Source organism: Ambystoma mexicanum, chromosome 10 (genome assembly GCF_040938575.1).
Source record: "Ambystoma mexicanum isolate Mex_15411 chromosome 10, UKY_AmexF1_1, whole genome shotgun sequence".
Classification (NCBI taxonomy): Eukaryota; Metazoa; Chordata; class Amphibia; order Caudata; family Ambystomatidae; genus Ambystoma; species Ambystoma mexicanum.
In genome coordinates, this window is record NC_090932.1 from 776,536,422 (window position 1) to 776,554,347 (window position 17,926).

At 44.3% G+C, this 17,926-nt stretch overlaps 1 protein-coding gene across 2 annotated transcripts in view; it reads left to right on the forward strand.

The window, feature by feature from the left end:
* The window catches only part of KCNAB1 (potassium voltage-gated channel subfamily A regulatory beta subunit 1), a 1,977,401-nt gene that overhangs the window by 1,873,061 nt on the left and 86,414 nt on the right, over positions 1–17,926 (forward strand). For both annotated transcript variants that reach the window (XM_069618430.1, XM_069618431.1), the window contains exon 10: positions 1,414–1,534. In XM_069618430.1, coding sequence (XP_069474531.1) covers positions 1,414–1,534 — 121 coding nt within the window. The remainder of the gene's footprint in view (positions 1–1,413; positions 1,535–17,926) is intronic.

Here is a 17,926-nt window from a genome sequence, read left to right on the forward strand (position 1 = left end):
TGTAGTCCATACTACTTTAATACAAATTAAAAATTAAAGGATGCATTTTTTCGTGAAAATCAGGCAGAACAAATATTAGAGCTTTTTCCTCTGGCCCTGCTCTCCTAGTACCACAGATTCAAACATATCCATGAAGCTGGGTGGATGTCAGCTGGGGATAGGATCCGATGGTTCGGTTGCTACCAATTGTTTGTGGGGTGTATTTTTACTCCCTATGTTTTGCTCTTCGGAGTCTTTGCCTATTTTTAGGGATTAAAAACGGCCAGTATGCTGTTTACCTGTAGGGCTTGATGTCAATGAACCAAAGGGGTATGTTTAAGGTTCTTTGTCTGGCCCACAAGTTGTTACATACCTCAGAATAGCTCACCATAGCATTGCCACACCACAAGCCGAATGGACTACTAGGGTCGGGTTACCAAAACTGTTTGGCCACCAGCCACCCAAAATAGAAACGTTTCTATGGTACGTCTTTGAATTTTAAAGACACGTCACTCTGGAACTCCCTACTCTTCCTAAGCTGGAATTTGACTAGATGAGGTACTGTAAGCACCATAGGACTCGTCTGTTGTAGTCTATCAACACAACAAGGGATTCTCTGTCACCATTTAGGTTCCATGCCCTTGCGATTCCATTTTTTATTCTGAATCTCCCTTGCTATCCCAACCCTCCCACCCAGAGCAAAGGGAACCCAGTTCAATTGCTTGAAAAAGGCTGGATGGTGCCTCACAATGCAGCAGTGCACTTCTTATGCAATAAGCCACTTTCCATCATATTATATGTTCGTGATTGTTGTGTAATATATATTGCAACAACTATCCATATTTCAAAGTCTAAATGTATGATTGCAATACTACGAAAAAAAGAAATAAACACAGAAATGTTAATGTGGCAACACGCCCTGTATCAATGAGAGCGAATGTATAGAATTGACAGCCTCTTATGCTGTACCTAATTGTGTAAATTGCTTTCATGTGTAGCCTTGGAATTTCAGCCTCATTACGAGTTTGGTGGTATCTGTATGGTAAATCCGGCCAGATACCACCAAACCGTATTACCGTTACCGCCACTTGGTCCGGCGGTATTACTGCCGCATTTGGAGTGGCGGTGGTGGTGTAAATCCACATTTCTTATGAGTCCATAAGCAGAAAGCTGGTGGATTTACCTCCATCTCATGGCTGAGGTGAATCCTCCAACTGTTCGGCAAACCGATAGTTGGGTGGTGCGGTAATACTGCCGCATTTAACCCACACACCCCATTTTGTAATGATGCCAAATATATGTTTTTAAATAATCTTAACGAATACTAAAAGAAAACTGTCAATCAGAACGTTGGGGAGAAAGATGCCTCTATGCTAATCACATCCCATAAGAGTGGGACACAAGCCCAAGTGATGATGTGTTGTTTTTGTGCAGGAAGCCTATTCAGTGGCAAGGCAGTTTAATATGGTGCCCCCGGTGTGCGAGCAAGCTGAATATCACCTCTTCCAAAGAGAGAAAGTGGAAATCCAGCTTCCAGAACTATACCACAAGATAGGTACTACTTTGCTCTATAAAGTGTATCAATTGTTTACTGTTGTGCTTAGGTTACATGTATCGTTCCCAATGCTGCTGTCTTAAAACGAATCAATCCTTAGGGTCGGTCTCCTTTTGGATGTTGAAAGACCTGACTTTGGCCAAAACTTTTGTCATGAGAAGTGAAGATCTAGGGTAGGCATGAGAAGTGAGAGGGACACACACCCTATGGGTGTTGTTTGGTTGTTTCCCCACCCATGGCTGAGCTAATCATTCTGACCATTCCCACCTCTTCCTGCTCCCCCTCTCACAAAACACATTGCCCTGGAATGTCTTTAAGTCTTGCTCTGTGCTTTCTGGGCAGCGTTCTGAAAAGGAATCCAAACCAGCACCTGATGCAATGAACTGTCTTAACTAAGTGTGCCTATAAGTGATATGTTTGTCCTTGCATCTGTTTGTTGCACTGTAATCCTGTTAAAAACAAGCATTGTCAAAACCAACTCGATTGGCTCTTGGTGCACATTAGGTAGCATTTGTCAGGCACTGCCATAATATGATGAGGTACTTGCTGTTCAATCTGTTCCCACCTTATGGCGATGTAGTGCAATTATGCCCATGTTTACACAAAAGCCAGACCTGCTTCCTTTGCCAGTGCCTGTCTATTAATGTGTTGCTTACAGACACTCATAACATAAAGTAGTTTCTTATGGACACACTTCAACAGAAACACACCAAACGTGTCATTCAAGAGAAACCATGGCCAATTGCAGTAATGTTTCACTTGTTAGAAACACTGCCGGGCCTCTTGAGTACAACTTTTTCTCGGGAGGATAGCTCAGAGGCAACGCGCTGGCCTTGGAAGCAAGACGATGCAGTGCAACACAGGTTAAGAGTGTTACAAATGACCAATGATAATCCGTATGGCAGTAAAACAAATTGTGAGTTGGCATCACGTGGAAGATGCAGTGCACAGGGTCCATAGAAAATGCTGCCTGGGGTAAATGCGGGTTATTTACTACATAGAAAGTGCTGCATGGGGTAAATGCGGGTTATTTACTGCATAGAAAGTGCTGCATGGGGTAAATGCGGGTTATTTACTGCATAGAAAGTGCTGCATGGGGTAAATGCGGGTTATTTACTGCATAGAAAGTGCTGCGTGGGTTATTTACCACGTGTGTGCCGCATGACCTGAATATACCATGCAATCAAAACTCATGACCGGATGATATTTAAGAAATATGAGCTATTTAAAATACCGAAGGTTTACTGTAACTGCCATATTCACAAGGAGGCCCTGTTTTGTCCCCGTTTCAGTCTACAGCCATCACCTGGAAGCCGTTGATTATGGAAGGCATCCGTTGACAACAGTTGTCTAGTGCAATCAGGTTTTTACCACATCAGCTAATTAGGCATACGGGAGGGAACCGCTACACACCAAATTTTAATCTTCTGAATTTCAGAGAGTTTGACCAAGAAGAACATGTCAAATGTTTGCCAGGGCTCAGATAAACGAGGGCCGAGAGATGTGAACCTTGCACGTGCATAGATTATGCACTTCACAGTGAAGCACAATTTTGGGCAAGAGGTTTGGGTAGGCAGTTTATCAGGGATTTAGATTTAGGAATCATTAGATGCAGATTTTTTTGCATGATGGGTTATTAAAATTGCAGGGCAGGACGTGAGTCTTTTTCAGTTGATAACAAACTTAACAAGTGTTAGGTCGGGGTGGTTGCTGGAAATAACACAACACTACATAGAGGCACAGGGTTTTTCCCAAAGTGAATAAAGAATAACAATGGGGGCTGGACGTATAACTATGAGAACGATAAAGTCATAGAGGGATAAAAGACCAAAATCCGAAAGGATATTAGATTATTTTCAAACAAAATATTACAAAGGGCTATTTATTAATTCCAGAGAGAATGGACAATCAAAGAGGGATAATGGATTTTGTACCCAGAAAGCACAAAATCACAGACTATAATACTGTTTTCCTAGAAGAACAGACAATTACAGAGGGTCATTTTTTACATTTCTTAAGAGAATTGTGCATCACAAATGGATACTAGTACTCATTACACGGATGGCGGTGAACCATGGCGCTATTAGCGCCATGGTTGATGCCGGTAAAATACCGGCACCGCCTTGGTGGAAAGGGGAATTACCACCCTATTCCAAGGTTGGCGGGCGGTAATTCCCCCTTCCACCATTGCCCTTCCCCATTCCCATTTTTGCCCCATAGGGCTCTATGGGAATGGGGAAGGCGCTAATTATGGTACCGCAAACTGCGGTACCGTAATTAGCTCCCTGGTCCCTTTGCGGGTTGGGGAATTTAACGCCTGCAAAAAGCAGGCGTTAAATTCCCCAACCCGCAAAGGGACCTCGTAGTAAGGCGGTAAGGATTTACCAGTACCGGTAAAATACCGGTACCGGTAAACCCTTACCGCCATCCGTGTAATGAGGCCCACTGTATTTTTAACTCAGAGAACATAAATCTTAGAAAGTGACTCCTGTTTGTTCCCTAAAGGAGCAGAAAATCCGTGAATGGACTCTGAAAGTGACACATATTCTGTCTGGATGGTGTAAAACTAGGCAATGGCTTGGTGTAGAAGGTTGGGTGTTTTTTTCATGAGGAAGCCGAAACTCAATGTAAGTGTATCCAGGGTGAAGTAATTTGCTGGTGAGGGAATTGAAAATCACACCGACTGGCAGTGGGACACATTATTTGTGAGAATAGTCAAATATTCAAATGCAGTATTGAGACAAATCTGGAATGGCCTTCTAAGGGAGTTTGTTCAGTTATCTGGGTGAAATCATAATAGACCATAAGGTAAGGAACCCACTGCCACTTTACTGCTAGATACTCAAGCTCATATGGGGTATAATGCCATTCCTTGTTTAGCAGCTTGCAACTGCGATAGAGTATTCGACAGCCAGCTCCCTTCTTCAGTTGGGACAATGCTGCTCCTAGGACTAGCTTGGAGGTAGTTATTTCCTTTGAAACGAATTGTTCCTGACAATCTGAGATATTTGTTAGTGATGGTGAGGTTTGGCTTCCCAAAAACCTTTGGTGCTTTTGCTGACCATAGTGTCAGATTGGGAGATGAATTGGTTAATAAATCGGTGACTGCAGCTGCCTGGGAAGAACATTCAGGAAGGAACTGTCAATAACAGCCAATTAGCCCCAGAGACCAACTGGTTGTTTTGTCTGAGGTGGGGGAATCTTCTGGATGACTTCAATGTTTGTGGCTTGGAAAGGAACTTTCCTCCAGCACTATATACCCAAGATGTTGCTCAGTGTGCCATGCAAACATACACTTGCTGAAATTGGCCATTAAACCTGCTTCTTTCATGGCTTTTAATACCTGGCATACATCAGAGATATGAAATTTCTCAGTTGTGATTGGATAAGACTATATCATCCAAACAGACCTCTAGGTACTCAGAATATCAGTTCACATCGGAAAATTCACAGGGGCATCACAAAACAACAAAATAGAGGAGCCTCTGTGGACTAGAGAAGGCAGTTTTTCTTTGTCCTCTAGATGTAGGGAATCTTTCCCTCATCCCTTAGTTAAAGCCAATGTTTTAATTACACCAGCTTGTCTGGGGTTCTCAATGAGCTTGGCTACTCTAGGGCATCTTGTGTATCATGATGCCATTGAGTGTGTCAATGCAGAGCCTCCATGAAGTATCTGATTTTGGGACTAGGGCTACCAGCGAGGTCAACTCACTACTTGATTATTCTATGACCCCAAGTCGTTTCTTTGGTTCTAGTTTTTCCATAATTCTCTTGTTCCATGCCTTTGCTAAACAGATGGCCATGAGCCTTATTATTTGGCTCGAGGCTTTCGGATCCAGCGATAGCCTCTGTATCCCACTCACACATTGATCAAAACATGGAATTCTGAAAGAAATTCTGAGGTGTGTCAGTATTTCAAAGGGATGTCATTACAGCAGGTAAAACATGTACAAATGGTACTAAACACAACTTTGTCTTGTGGTCTTGGTCTTACAACTTTGTATGGTCACGGGCCACAACTCTTTAGGTCTTATTCTCGACTACATATGGATTTCAATCCCAGGCAGATAATGATTCTCCTCATTGCCTCTTTCCTTGAAGTATCTCGGAACTTGGACTTTAATTCCTAGCATGTAAAATTGTTTCACTCAGTCTCGTTGTGAGAAGATTCTGGCAGTTCAGATATCATTAAGCAGCATTTAATGTTGTCCCCCCCATCGTATTTATAAGAGGATTCTCGGAAATCGATCTTCAATTTCCAATATGGAACGTTATGCGACTCAGTGCCTTTTTCAGAGGATTTTGTTAATTCGGACTTCAATTCATCGCATGCAATGTTATACCACTTAGTTTATTCCACATAGTTTATTTTCCAATTGTTTCAGTGTGCTCAGTCGTTAATTCCCAATATATGCTGTTTTACTAAGAGGCTTTCTCAAGTTTGAGAAGTTCGACTTGGTCAAACTCTATGAAATTCAGGAGATTAAAATGTTGTGTGCATCCAGGGTGCAATTGTTTATCAATTGTGTGTCATGTATTGATTCTCCACTCAATTATTATTCTCCACTCCAGGTCTTTTTCAAAGTGTTGTGGAAATTCAGACATCAATTGCCAAAGTGCAGTTTTTCTCTCCACTCAACAATTCACCAACCACTGCTCAGAGAGCATCTGGTGTTTAGACTTAAATTCCAAAGTGCTGTTACTTTCCACTCACTGATTATTCTAGACACTGCCTCTTTCTCAGAGGGGTCGGGGAATCCAGATATTAAATGCCAAAGTGCAGTATCTTTCTAATCAATGATTCTCTCTTCTATGCCTATTCTCCACTCTGCCTCTTTCTCTGAATGGTCTATGTTAAGAGGGATTTTCTGAACTCTGTCCTGGAGGGGCAGAGGTTCAGAAGGCCAGCCTAGTTTCTTGGAACAGGGTAACCTCTGGACAAGCCAGACCAATCAGGGTAGCGATGGCGGAGGTCAAGACTAGGTCTCAAGAGGGGTGAGCGTGACTGAAAGCCTGCAATGAGCACACAAAGTAAGGACGCTTACAAATTACTCCAGACAGATGTTATATTAAAAATATAGACACATTTATTACAAGGCCTTTGTAACATCGACCATAATAAAGAATCACGATAAAACTCAAGTAAACCAACACATCACAATCAATACAATATATATACAAGACCAAGGGGTCTGAAGAATTAGAAGCATGAAATATACAGACCACCTAGATGGGGAGGAAAACAGGCAGTGCAAGTAATCGTTAGACCCAGTTCGACATCAGAGGCCACCTAACTAGAAGGAAGTCCGAGCCCTACGAAGAGTGGAGCCTTGTGCTCAAAAGTACCTGCACACGCGGGTGCCAACAGGCAAAGGAGAGTCTCTTCAGGGAGATCAGGCAGTTCAGAGAGGTGAACAAAACGATGATGAACAGTTCCCCGCTACTCAAGCGCGGCCTCCACTTGTGGGCAGAAGCAGGGCGCGAGTGCGGAAAAGGGTTGCTGTTTACGACAACGGTGGAGAGCCACAGGCTCCTGCGGGAGGGCGACCGGTTAGGGTATTGCCTACTCACCGGTCCCCGATGCAGGCAGACCCAGGCTTTCTCCGGTTCCGTTTCGGTTCTTGCAGGTTCAGATGCGATCTGCAGGATGTCTCGACGCCGTGTAAATTCTGTGACAGCAGGAGTCAGGGTCGAGGGTGTCCCAGATGCAGCAAACACACACAGGTTCGTTACCACTGCAGGGCAACGCGGCAACCGCAGGTATTCCGGTCCCAAAGCACACATCTCATTTCAGACCTGGGAATGCCAAGTGTACGAATCGTGTGAGAGTGCCGAGGATACGGGATCAACAGTAAGCCGGACGGCGGTGACAGAGCAAGGTTCCTGTGTAGGCTGGTCAGTCCACTGGATGGCCCAGGGACGCTTCCGAAGGCTTACGTACAGGATTTGGTGAAGGTGCCGAGAATAGTTGTTCCCACTATTCTAAAGGTTCGAAGCACCAGTACAGGCCTTCTCGTTCAATCAGAGGCAGCGGGGTCTCACAGGACGACAGCAGTGCAAGGTGCCAAACCTTCAGCGGGTCACCAGCGATTCCTCGACTCAGCTTCTTAGTTGCACGGTTCTTGGCTCTTTATCCTTCGTTCATGAGAACTCAGGAGATCGACATGGTAGTGGTGTTTCCAGCCTCCTCTTATCCAGAGTTCCCTTCACGCCAAAACGGAGAGGACCCAATGGGTGATCTGCTCACAAAACACTCACACCATATGTGGACCTATCACGGACCACGGTGGTCCCAGGCATTCAAGACACTCTAGACTCTCTGGCACCCAGGATGTGTATTGGGAACAGACATCCCAGCCCACATCCTGGAGGCACGCACAAGGCATGCAGAAGCCCGCAAAAGCGTTGTGTTTCACGGGAAAGCGCATGACCAAATAAGGACTGCCCTGGGTCGGCTCGACCTGGGGGAAGGTGAAGGGGCAAGACGGTCAGCGGACATGACAAAGAACCTCGTGGCATGGCCATTTTGGAGGCCAAGCCACCCATTTGGGCCAAACGCGGGAAGCGTGGTTAACATGGCAAAAAGGGGTTCAAAACACAAAGAAACGATAGCTGCCACCAGTCCCGTCTATGACACACTTGCACATTTCATTATAAGTCCAGAGAGAGTTTCTAGGGCCATTGGAATGACTAGAGAACCAAGAGCGCAGTAATGTACGTTACGGTGCACTCTTGTTTCATGTTGCTCAAAAGCTGCAACATGAGGAAAGGACTAAGGGAAACAAAGTCTCCCGGTACTGACTGTCTTAAGGGCATGTCAGTTTCCCCGTAAGAATGGAGCGAAAGCCCAGAGGAGTGCGGCGGAAGGCTGCGCTTCTCCGGCAAAGTCTAGATCAGGGTGTAAAACAACAGCAAAAAGTTTGGGGGTTGCCACATGGAAGGAAAATTACCTACAATATGAAATCTTAACTAACAGTCTAGAAGTTTTGACTTTTGTTCCCAAAATGCAACTTCTTTCTGCTCATAGATTCCACACGCAATTGTTATTCTAGACATTGCCTCTTTCTGCAAGGGATTTTTGGAAGGTATCCTGTGATTTGAACTAAAAATGTTTTAACAAGGCAAGTGTTACCGAAACCAAAATACCAAAAAAATACAGGCAATAAGTTTAAATATATGTATAGTGGGTGTAAGGGGTTAATACAGGTGGGAGGGGGTTGGGATAGGTTTAAAAAAATAGGAAATAAGGGCTTGGGGGGTGAGATGACCCCAAATAATAAGTTAGGTATTTTTTCTGTATTTTGGTTTCGGTAAAACGTACTACGTTAAAACATTTTTCGTTAAAATCACATACAACCTTTTGAAATTCAGACTTCAATTCTGCTAAAGTTCAATGTTTTTCCACTCAAGCTGTACAGAACTAGGATACAACCCTAAGATGTATGGGGTCTTGTGCCCAAATGTTCAGCAACGTTACATACAGTTTTGTGAAGCTGGAATAAATGAAGGTAACATGCCAGTAAACAGAATAACCGGCATGTTTACACTGCACCGGCATACTCCTAATGAGGCCCTATCTGTAGCAAAGTGAATCACAAGCAACACTGTGTGAATCCCCTGATAACCCAGAAATCAAAACATCCAAACTTTTCCAGGTGAGAATGGGAAGCCTGTATACAAATTCAGAGTTCACAAGAGGGATTTGGCACAAATCAAGATGCTAACAAATGTTTTGAGTACTTGCTCCATGATTCTGGCGGCCTCTTGGTCGGAAGGCAAGTTCGGATATCTATGTAAAGAACTTGTAACTTCCTGTTTCCTTTGTGGATTGTGTCTGGATGTGGGACGTTAAAACAGACCTATCCCACACCACACAGAAGGTAGAATTGTTGGTGTTTTGTTTCAAACACCTAATTACTCAGCACTGCCTAAAATCAACCTAAAATCAATGTCCTAAGGCCCTGTAGAAAGTAAAATGTCCCACCTCTCAAACGGCAACAAACATCGCTCTCCTCCCTCTCTGAACGGTTCCCATTGACAGCTGATGACTTTCGGAAGCACGTTCCGTATAAGGGTGATTCGAGTTTGGCCGAAATAATTCTTCTAGGCTTAATCACAAGTACTTCCCTACGGTGCAACAAACCTTTCTTCCTGGAGACCGAAGGGGGCGATGACGCATGATACTTCTCCAACTATCCCCTTTCCAATGTTATGCACAAACTTGTCAGAATGTACCCTAAATAACTAGCAAAGTTATGATATAATCCGCTTCTGTCCACAATACAGTTACATTCCTAAAATAAGGGTAAACATGATTTAAAAAAAAAGAGAAATACCAGATGCTGTATTTCTGAAACACCACATCCGTTTCCACCAACCGGAAAGATTTCTTCTAATAAAGGGGATATCTAGAATTATCACATGTCGTATTGTTTTTACTAGCTGCACTAAATCCATCCAACCCATAATGATCGCTTGGTTTAGGAAGTGGTCTGGTTGCAGGTGGCCATCTGATAGGCTGCTTGCAGGGTTCAATATTGCGCTACATATATATATATATATATATATATATATATACGGCCCGATAGCCACCCTATAGTTAAGGTGAGTCAGACTCCCATAGTAACCCCTCAAAATTCTATTGTTAATAACTTTTGATTCGAGTAACGGATTCGACCAAAACTTCAAAAGTGATTAAGGACTCACAGGCCCCCAGACGGCAAAGTTTTGTAAAGATTTGTTAAAAAATAAAGAACTTATTAAGCATCCAAAGTATTTTTTTTCTCCAAAAGTGCGGCCTACTTCCCATTAATTTTCCCATAGACAGACAGGGTGAATTTTTCCAAAGCGCACAGCCCAAACCGCTGGGCCGATTTGGACCAGGTCTGAAACAACTTGGGCACAAAGCGTTGACTTGCGATCCATGCATGGTTTGGGGTTATTCCGTGCAGTAGTTATTTAATTATTTGACGGAGAAGGAAGCGTCCCCATCTCAAAAATAGATAGCTATATCTCTCGGATTTACCTGAAACCGCTTTATTTTTAGAAATGAAACGACCGACATCTTGTTTTTCTCTCAAATCGAGAGATATTTGAGGTTATAGCCGGGGATATGGGAAAATGAAAGGCAGTAAAAATGCTATTTGCAGGGCAAAAAACAAGCAAATGCCCCCAGGCTAGAAGTGGGGGTGGCTAGATGGCACCAAGTGAAATTTGGGCGATGGAGGGGTCTAGGGACCAAGTTTGCAACACAAAGCTTTCTAAAGCCTCAGCTATAGCCGCAAATAGCTGACATCTCATAGCAAGCTGTGTCACAGAAACAGAGTGTGTTGTAGGGGAAAAGGGAGAGAGTAGTGGAGGTAAGAATGCTATCTGGGGAGTGGGGGGCTGACACAGATGATGGGGGCACTTTGTGAGGTACCTTGGGGGGACAGGAAAGCATTTTTTTCCCCAGCTGTTTTTCCGATATTCACCGCTAATTTCGAGGCTATAAAGGACTATGGATAGATGCGGGTATGAGTAGTTCAGTACCCGCAGTTACAGTTTTTAATTTTTTAAAAAGATTTTTTACAGCTGTAATGATGTTGGGGGTGAAAAACACTAGCCATTGCCTTCGGCTTAGCTTCAAAGTGGGGGGGGGCAGCCTCCTCAGACCATGTTGCCCCATAAAAGAGCACTGGTTAGAAGACCATCTAGAGAACAGGCCAGCCTTTCCTTGCCTTGAAACTAAGCAGGGTCAGTCCTGGTCACTGCATGGATGGGCAACAGAATAGGCATCTGATTTATTATTATTTTTTAAACCGTGCTTGTCAGTCCTTGAAAGTTTTGCACCCAGAGACAATTTTTTGCCTTTTGCTGAATTGCATTCTGGTATTTGTAGTCACCCAGTCAATAATAAAATAGATATATTTACAGCAACAGTGGGTTTCCATTCCCGGTAGTAACTGAGACAAACCCTGCTTAGTTTTAAAGTGAGGGAGGGGTCAACCGCCCAAGGCCATGTTGCCTAATAAATGAACCCACCTTACAAGACCACTTAGAGAAACATGGCCTAAGGGGGCTGGGTCCTTCCTCACTTTAAAACTAAGCAGGGTCGATCCCAGTTACTGCATGGATGGGAGACAGTCTACAGTTCTGAATGTTGTGTGTTTTCTTAGTTTTAAATATCTCATAACACACGGCATCCGCATTATTTTTTTTTAAACCATGCTACTGTCATACCTTGAACGTTTTGCACTCTGAGAACATTTTTGTGCCTTTTGCTGAATTGCATTCTGGTAGTTGTAATCTCACAATTGTACACATTTTGCCTAACATAGTTCTATAAGGATGTATACATTTGAGTGACACTATGGTATGTGTATTGTCCAAGTTAGCTTTATAAAGCAGAGTATTGTTGAAAGCCAGACATGGGGGTGAGGAGGGAAAATAAGTATTTGCCCACGTTGTGGCAAGATAGTTTGCAATCCTGGACATTGGTGCGGTTATTTTCCTGAGATTGTGGCTGCTTTTCAGGGCACCAGTAAAGGAAACATGTGGGTGGACAGCGTACCTTGTATTTTTTTTTTTAGGTTGGCAAGTATGGCTACCAGTATTTTACTCACGTTGTCATGTTCCCAGTGCAGACGCTTACTCACAAGACCACAAGTACATGTTTCGTCTTGGGATTTAGGTTTCCAGGGAATATTTCAAGAGAGATTGTTAGGTTGAAAAGGTGAGCACCTTTTATACCATTGTCCTCCACACTTTCGTCTAAGCAGTAGGTCTACTGAACTACAATTGTATATTTCACTTTAAGATATATATTCACTTACTGTGCATACAGTTATGGGTGCTAGTTTTTGATTTTCACTATGGGGCAAAAGAATCTGGTGATATGTTTTGTAACTGGTCATTTTTTCTCCTTTTACGTGTTGCTTGAATGCAGTTAGTTGGGGTTGTGCGATGTATGACAACAGTCATCAGGAGACCGGCCATAAAACAAGGGGCTTGTAGCAGGCTGCTTAACCAAAGTGTGTGATAGTCTGAAAATAATTTAATCGCACATGGCATTAACTAAAAACACTCAGAGTTCTCAAAGCCTGCAATCTTTTATACATAATTGAAAAATGGATACTGTTTCAGCTACAGTGACATCAGGGGTGAAAAATCAATGGTGACCTGGATCTCCCATCCATGCAGTAACCAGGACCGACACAGCTTAGCTTCAAAGTGGGGAAAAGGGAGGCCCCCTCAAGCCATGGTGCCGAATAAATGAGGCAATGTTACAAGACCACTTAGAGCAACATGGCTTGAGGGGGGCCAGCCCCTTCCTCACTTTGATGCTAAGCAGAACTGTGAATATATTCATGAGTGCCAGCTTTTGATTTTCGCTATAAGTGCAGAAAGTACTTGTGCATATGTTATTCTTGCAGCCGGTCATTTTTTTCAAGTTTCCATGCTGCTTAAATGTGGTTAGTTGGCATTGTGCTTGGAGCTTGGGACAGAACAGGACATTTTGGCGTGGCCAGTTAGGTGCACGCCATTATGGCGCAACCGTTTCATCGCAGGTCCTATTTGGGTGCCCCCAGTTAGACGCAGCCAGTTGGGTGCAGGGACCTCTCAGCACCAGGGTGTTTTGGCGTGAGAGGTCACAATCGGTACAGCATGGGCCTGCAGGCACTTTGCATTTTGTACCTCTCCGCACAAGGATGTTTTGGCGCGATAGGTCGCTGTCATCAGTGTCATCAGTGATGTGATCTGTGATGTCATCACTGTGGTCATAGGCTGCACAACAGGGGGTGCAAAGTTAAGGTGGTTTAGGCTGAATTTCACGATTTTTGTTGCATCAAGTACTCATCTTAACATCCCTGCAACTAACGTTTTTTCCTTGAATATATAGATATGTCCATATCGGACAAAAGGACACAAACCTTGCCCAGACAACACTCAGAGGAATCCACAACAATATAAGTAAGAAGTATAGTATGGCATTTTATTAATTCAAATCAACCCTCTGGGTACGAGGGACCACAAAAGCGAAGCGTTTCTCACCAGCCTAGGTGCTTGGTCACACATAATTGTGGAAAACAATGTAACACATAAAAACAATGCAAATCCTTTGATGATTTCTAATAACTAGAATGTCAAATCATTAAAAATTGATAATTGAGACCGGTCAAAAGTTTCAACAGAACCATATCAGAGTTATACATCACAAATCCTCAAATGGACATTAAAAGCATAACACAGTAAAAACCAACACCAAAAATTTTGAAACGGAGAAAGCAGACTACTATCGCAAGTACTACTGTTGAAAGGAATTCAAGTACCAACAAATGTGTAAAGTTCCTCATCAGTACTGTGGCCTTTAGAAGCTTTCGTTTCCAAGTCCAAGATAATTTTTGTCTCCAATCGACGTAATTTTAATGTTCTATCCTCACCCTGAGGATGTCTAGGTACATGTATAACGACCAAAAAAATGAAAAACCAGTCCGATTTCCTTCATGATGTTCTTGAAAATGTTTACCTATGGGATATATATGGTCAACAGTTCTGATAGCTCAAATATGTTGAAGAATCTTAACTTTGAGTTTACAAGTAGTACTGCCAACATACTATTTCTTGCATGGACAAGAAAGTATGTAAACCACAAATGTTGCATCACAATATGTTTTTTTTGGACCTTCGGCCATGCCCACTTTATATTTTAAAACACTGCCGGGCCACTAGCCATGGCACAACAACATTCAAAATTGTCCACAGTACAGTTTCCCCAAATATGTTTCTTTCAGACCCATTAGGCAGCCCCTGCCTTCGGCTTTGTCCACTGTATATTTTTAAACCACTAAATGGCCATTAGCCATGGCATTTGGCCCTGGACAATCAGCGCAGCCTTTGGCTATGCCAACTGTATATTTTAAAAGACTAAAGGGACACTAGCCATTACTTTCGGCCTGGCCAGTGAGCACGGCCTTTGGCCATGTCCACTCTATATTTTAAAACAAATACTAAAGGGCCACTATCCATGGCCTTAGGCCATGGCCAGTGGCCACAGCCTCCAGCAGTGTCCACTTTCCACCTCCCACCTCACTCTAGCTGTAAAAATCAATTTGTTTGTATTAATCCAATTTGTTTTTAACTGCCTTTTTAAAACTTTGCCTTCTGCCCTGGCCAGTGGCCACAGCCTTCGTATGTGCCCACTGTACATGTTGCCCCAATATGTTTCTTTTGGACCCACTAGGTGACCACAGGCTTCGACTCTGGACACAATATATGTCTTTTGGGCAGACTAGCCAGGGCCTTTGGCCACTATACATGTCTTTTGGGCCCACAGCTATGTCCACTGTATATTTTAAAACACTAGCGGACCACTAGTCATGGCCTTCATTCATGGCCTTTGACTGTGTACACTTTCCACCCCCATCTCGCAGTAGCTGTACGAATCAATGTTATTTTTTGTATTAATCTAATTTCTATGTAACTCTATTTTTTTTAATTCACCTTTGGCCCTGGCCAGAGGGGCACTACCCATGACCATTGCCCATGTCCACTATACATGTTCCACCAATATGATTCTTTTGGACCCACTAGGTTGCCACAACCTTCAGCCGTGTACAGTATACATGTCTTTTGGGCCCACTAGCCAGGGCCTTCGGCCATGGCCAGTGGCCACAAGCTTTGGCTTTTTCCATTGTAGATGTTGCCACAATATGCTTCTTTTGGACCCACTAGTTGGCCACAGCCTTTGACCGTGGACACTATATATGTCTTTTGGCCAGACTAGCCAGGCCCTTGGTCCCTTGACAGTGAGCACAGCCTTCGGCCGTGTCTAATGTATATTTTAAAACACTACCGGGCCACTAGCTATGGCCTTCGGCCGTGTTCTCTTTCCACCCCCCACCTCACTGTAGTTGTAAGAATATTTGTTTTATTAATCCATTAATTTGTTTTTTTATTATTTAATTTGTTTTCCCATAACCGCAGTTATCCTGATAATGCATTACAAATACAACGGTTATCTGTACCCCACCGCCTGCAAATAACTGTGGTAATATATAAAAATGGCAAACAAGACAATTCTTTGCAGCCCTCCCAGGCACTCACCAAGTGCCCCCTCCCTTTCGCATGCTCCCCCCACTGCCTTCAATGCCTTTTTCCATCCCTAATCCTCTCCCATTCCCAACACTCAATGTTTCGTATAACACACTTAAATTCCAGATTAGGGTTTCTTTCATAGCCTGCTTTTTTTTCTTGTGCCTCCACCCAGATGTGAGAAGCATTTTCTATGGCAACATCCTTTTCACACCAGTCTTCACAAGCCAAAAGGCCAAAACATGACATGCCTAATTGGCCTTCTAGGAGCACAATGCTGAGGATGTGACCAACATCCGGAAAAATGTTCTAGATGCAATTGTCCAGTGGATGACTGCCTGTGTTTCATGTCCAAGGCGTGGGCTTGGGAGCGCATGGTGGGCGGCAAGCTTATTGGAAATGGACATGCAGTTGACTATGTCTAAAACATAGCGGCCTTCAGTAGATTTGTACATGCTATGTCAGAATGGCCTGCCGCCTGCTCCAAAGGCAATACAGACTCTCCATCCACTGAAGAAGAGCGCCCATATCCAAGCCTGCATCTCTGAGGCCACTAAAAACACGGGCAAACGTTTTAGAATCGGCAAGGAACTTGACAAACCTACTGCAGTCTCCACTTCTCCCCTGCCATCCCTGGCGCTCTGTACTTCACTGGCCTCCCACTTCTTGACCAAAACTCAGGACATCCTGTCCTCACTCTCCTTTACTGCCCTTCCTCCTAACTTCCCAGCTCTCGGGCCTCCCTTGGGCCCTTTGTCCCTTTCCCACCTACTCTCCTCTTTCTCACCCATAGTACCAGATGAGGTCTCTAGACAGGTCCTCTCTATGAAGGTATCCTCCAAACAGGTGCTCCCCTGCTCCTCCAGAACAATCAAGGACAACATTTCCTCTCTTGCGTCAACATTAGCCAAATTCTGTAATCGCTCCTTTGCCACTGGCTCCATCCTGCTATGCCTCATGCACTCCCTTGTGCATCCTCTCCTCAAAAAGCCCTCTGCCGACCCCTCCTGCCCGGCTAACTACTGCCCTATCTCCATTACCCCCTTCATTGGCAAACTCCTGGAGAAGCTGGTCATCTCCCAACTGATCTAACAAACTGAATCTGTTGGTTGTCTCCACTACCACCAGTCTGGCTTCAGAGCAGCCAAAGGCACAAATACTGATTGATTGGTTGATTGATTGATTGATTGATTTGTTGATTGATTTGTTATTTATTATGCGCCTACACGTAAGTGTTTCAAGGAGCAACAAGGCAAAAGAGGGGGAACAATGGGAGGACAAGAAAACGATCTTACTATGCCTTGTGTCATTGAGATTGTGCAAGTGCTCAACAAGATGTGCAGCAGGAGGGTACAGGGAGAAGTGCACCCAGAGCAGCAGGGCCCTGAATTAACTGCAGGGCCCTGAATGAACTGCAAGGAAGTCTGGGACTACAGAGGGCAATCCCAGCCCAGTAGTGCAAGGTTAGCCGGGCAGCAGTGCAAGTTGAGACAGGTAGCAAGTGCAGGGGGACTAGTCAGGGGGGCTGGTATCCTGTAAGACTCAGAGGACACCAAACAGCCAGTTAGCAGATGGTGCAGGGGCAAGGGAAGGTTAGCAGGGTACAGGGAGCGATAAAGAAGAGGAGAAAGGGGAGGTCTTGAGGAGCTTCCACACTTACGAAGATCTGGCTCAAGGTGGGGAGGGGCAGGGAGGCCATTCCAGAGGGAGGCAACTGCAGAGGAGAGAGATCACCCCCCATTCTCTGCTTGGAGATGCGACTCACAGATGAACAGCTGGAAATGGGCCTGCTTGACAAGGTCCATGATGTGTGGAGAGAAGGAGCGAGTGGAGTTAAAGATGACCCTAATGTTTTTTGCCTCAAAAGAGGGTGAGGACAGAGGGTCCAAGGAGGGCGGCCAGAGTGAGAGAGGAAAAGCGGGAGCAGGGATCCCAATGAGAAGGATCTCAGTCTTACTGGCATTAAGGTAAAAATTGTTAGAGGTGCACCATGCCTGAATAGCGGATAGAGTGTCAGGTATGGGCAAGGTGGAGGAGGAGGCCGAGTGTAGCCTAAAAGAGAGCTGTGTGTCATCTGCAGAACACTGAAGGCTAGAGTAAAAGGTAGAGATCAGGAGGACTAAAGGGGTTAGGTAGACATTGACGAGCCAGGGGGAGAGGATAGAGCACTGGGGAACACTGGAACACCACATGTGGCAGTGGAGTGAAAGGACCCAAGCTGAACCTGGGAAGGTTGGTCCAGGAGGAAGGAGGTCAGCCGTGCCACAGCCAGATCCGTGATGCCAAGAGTCTCACAGAGATGAGTAATCAGGATGCTGT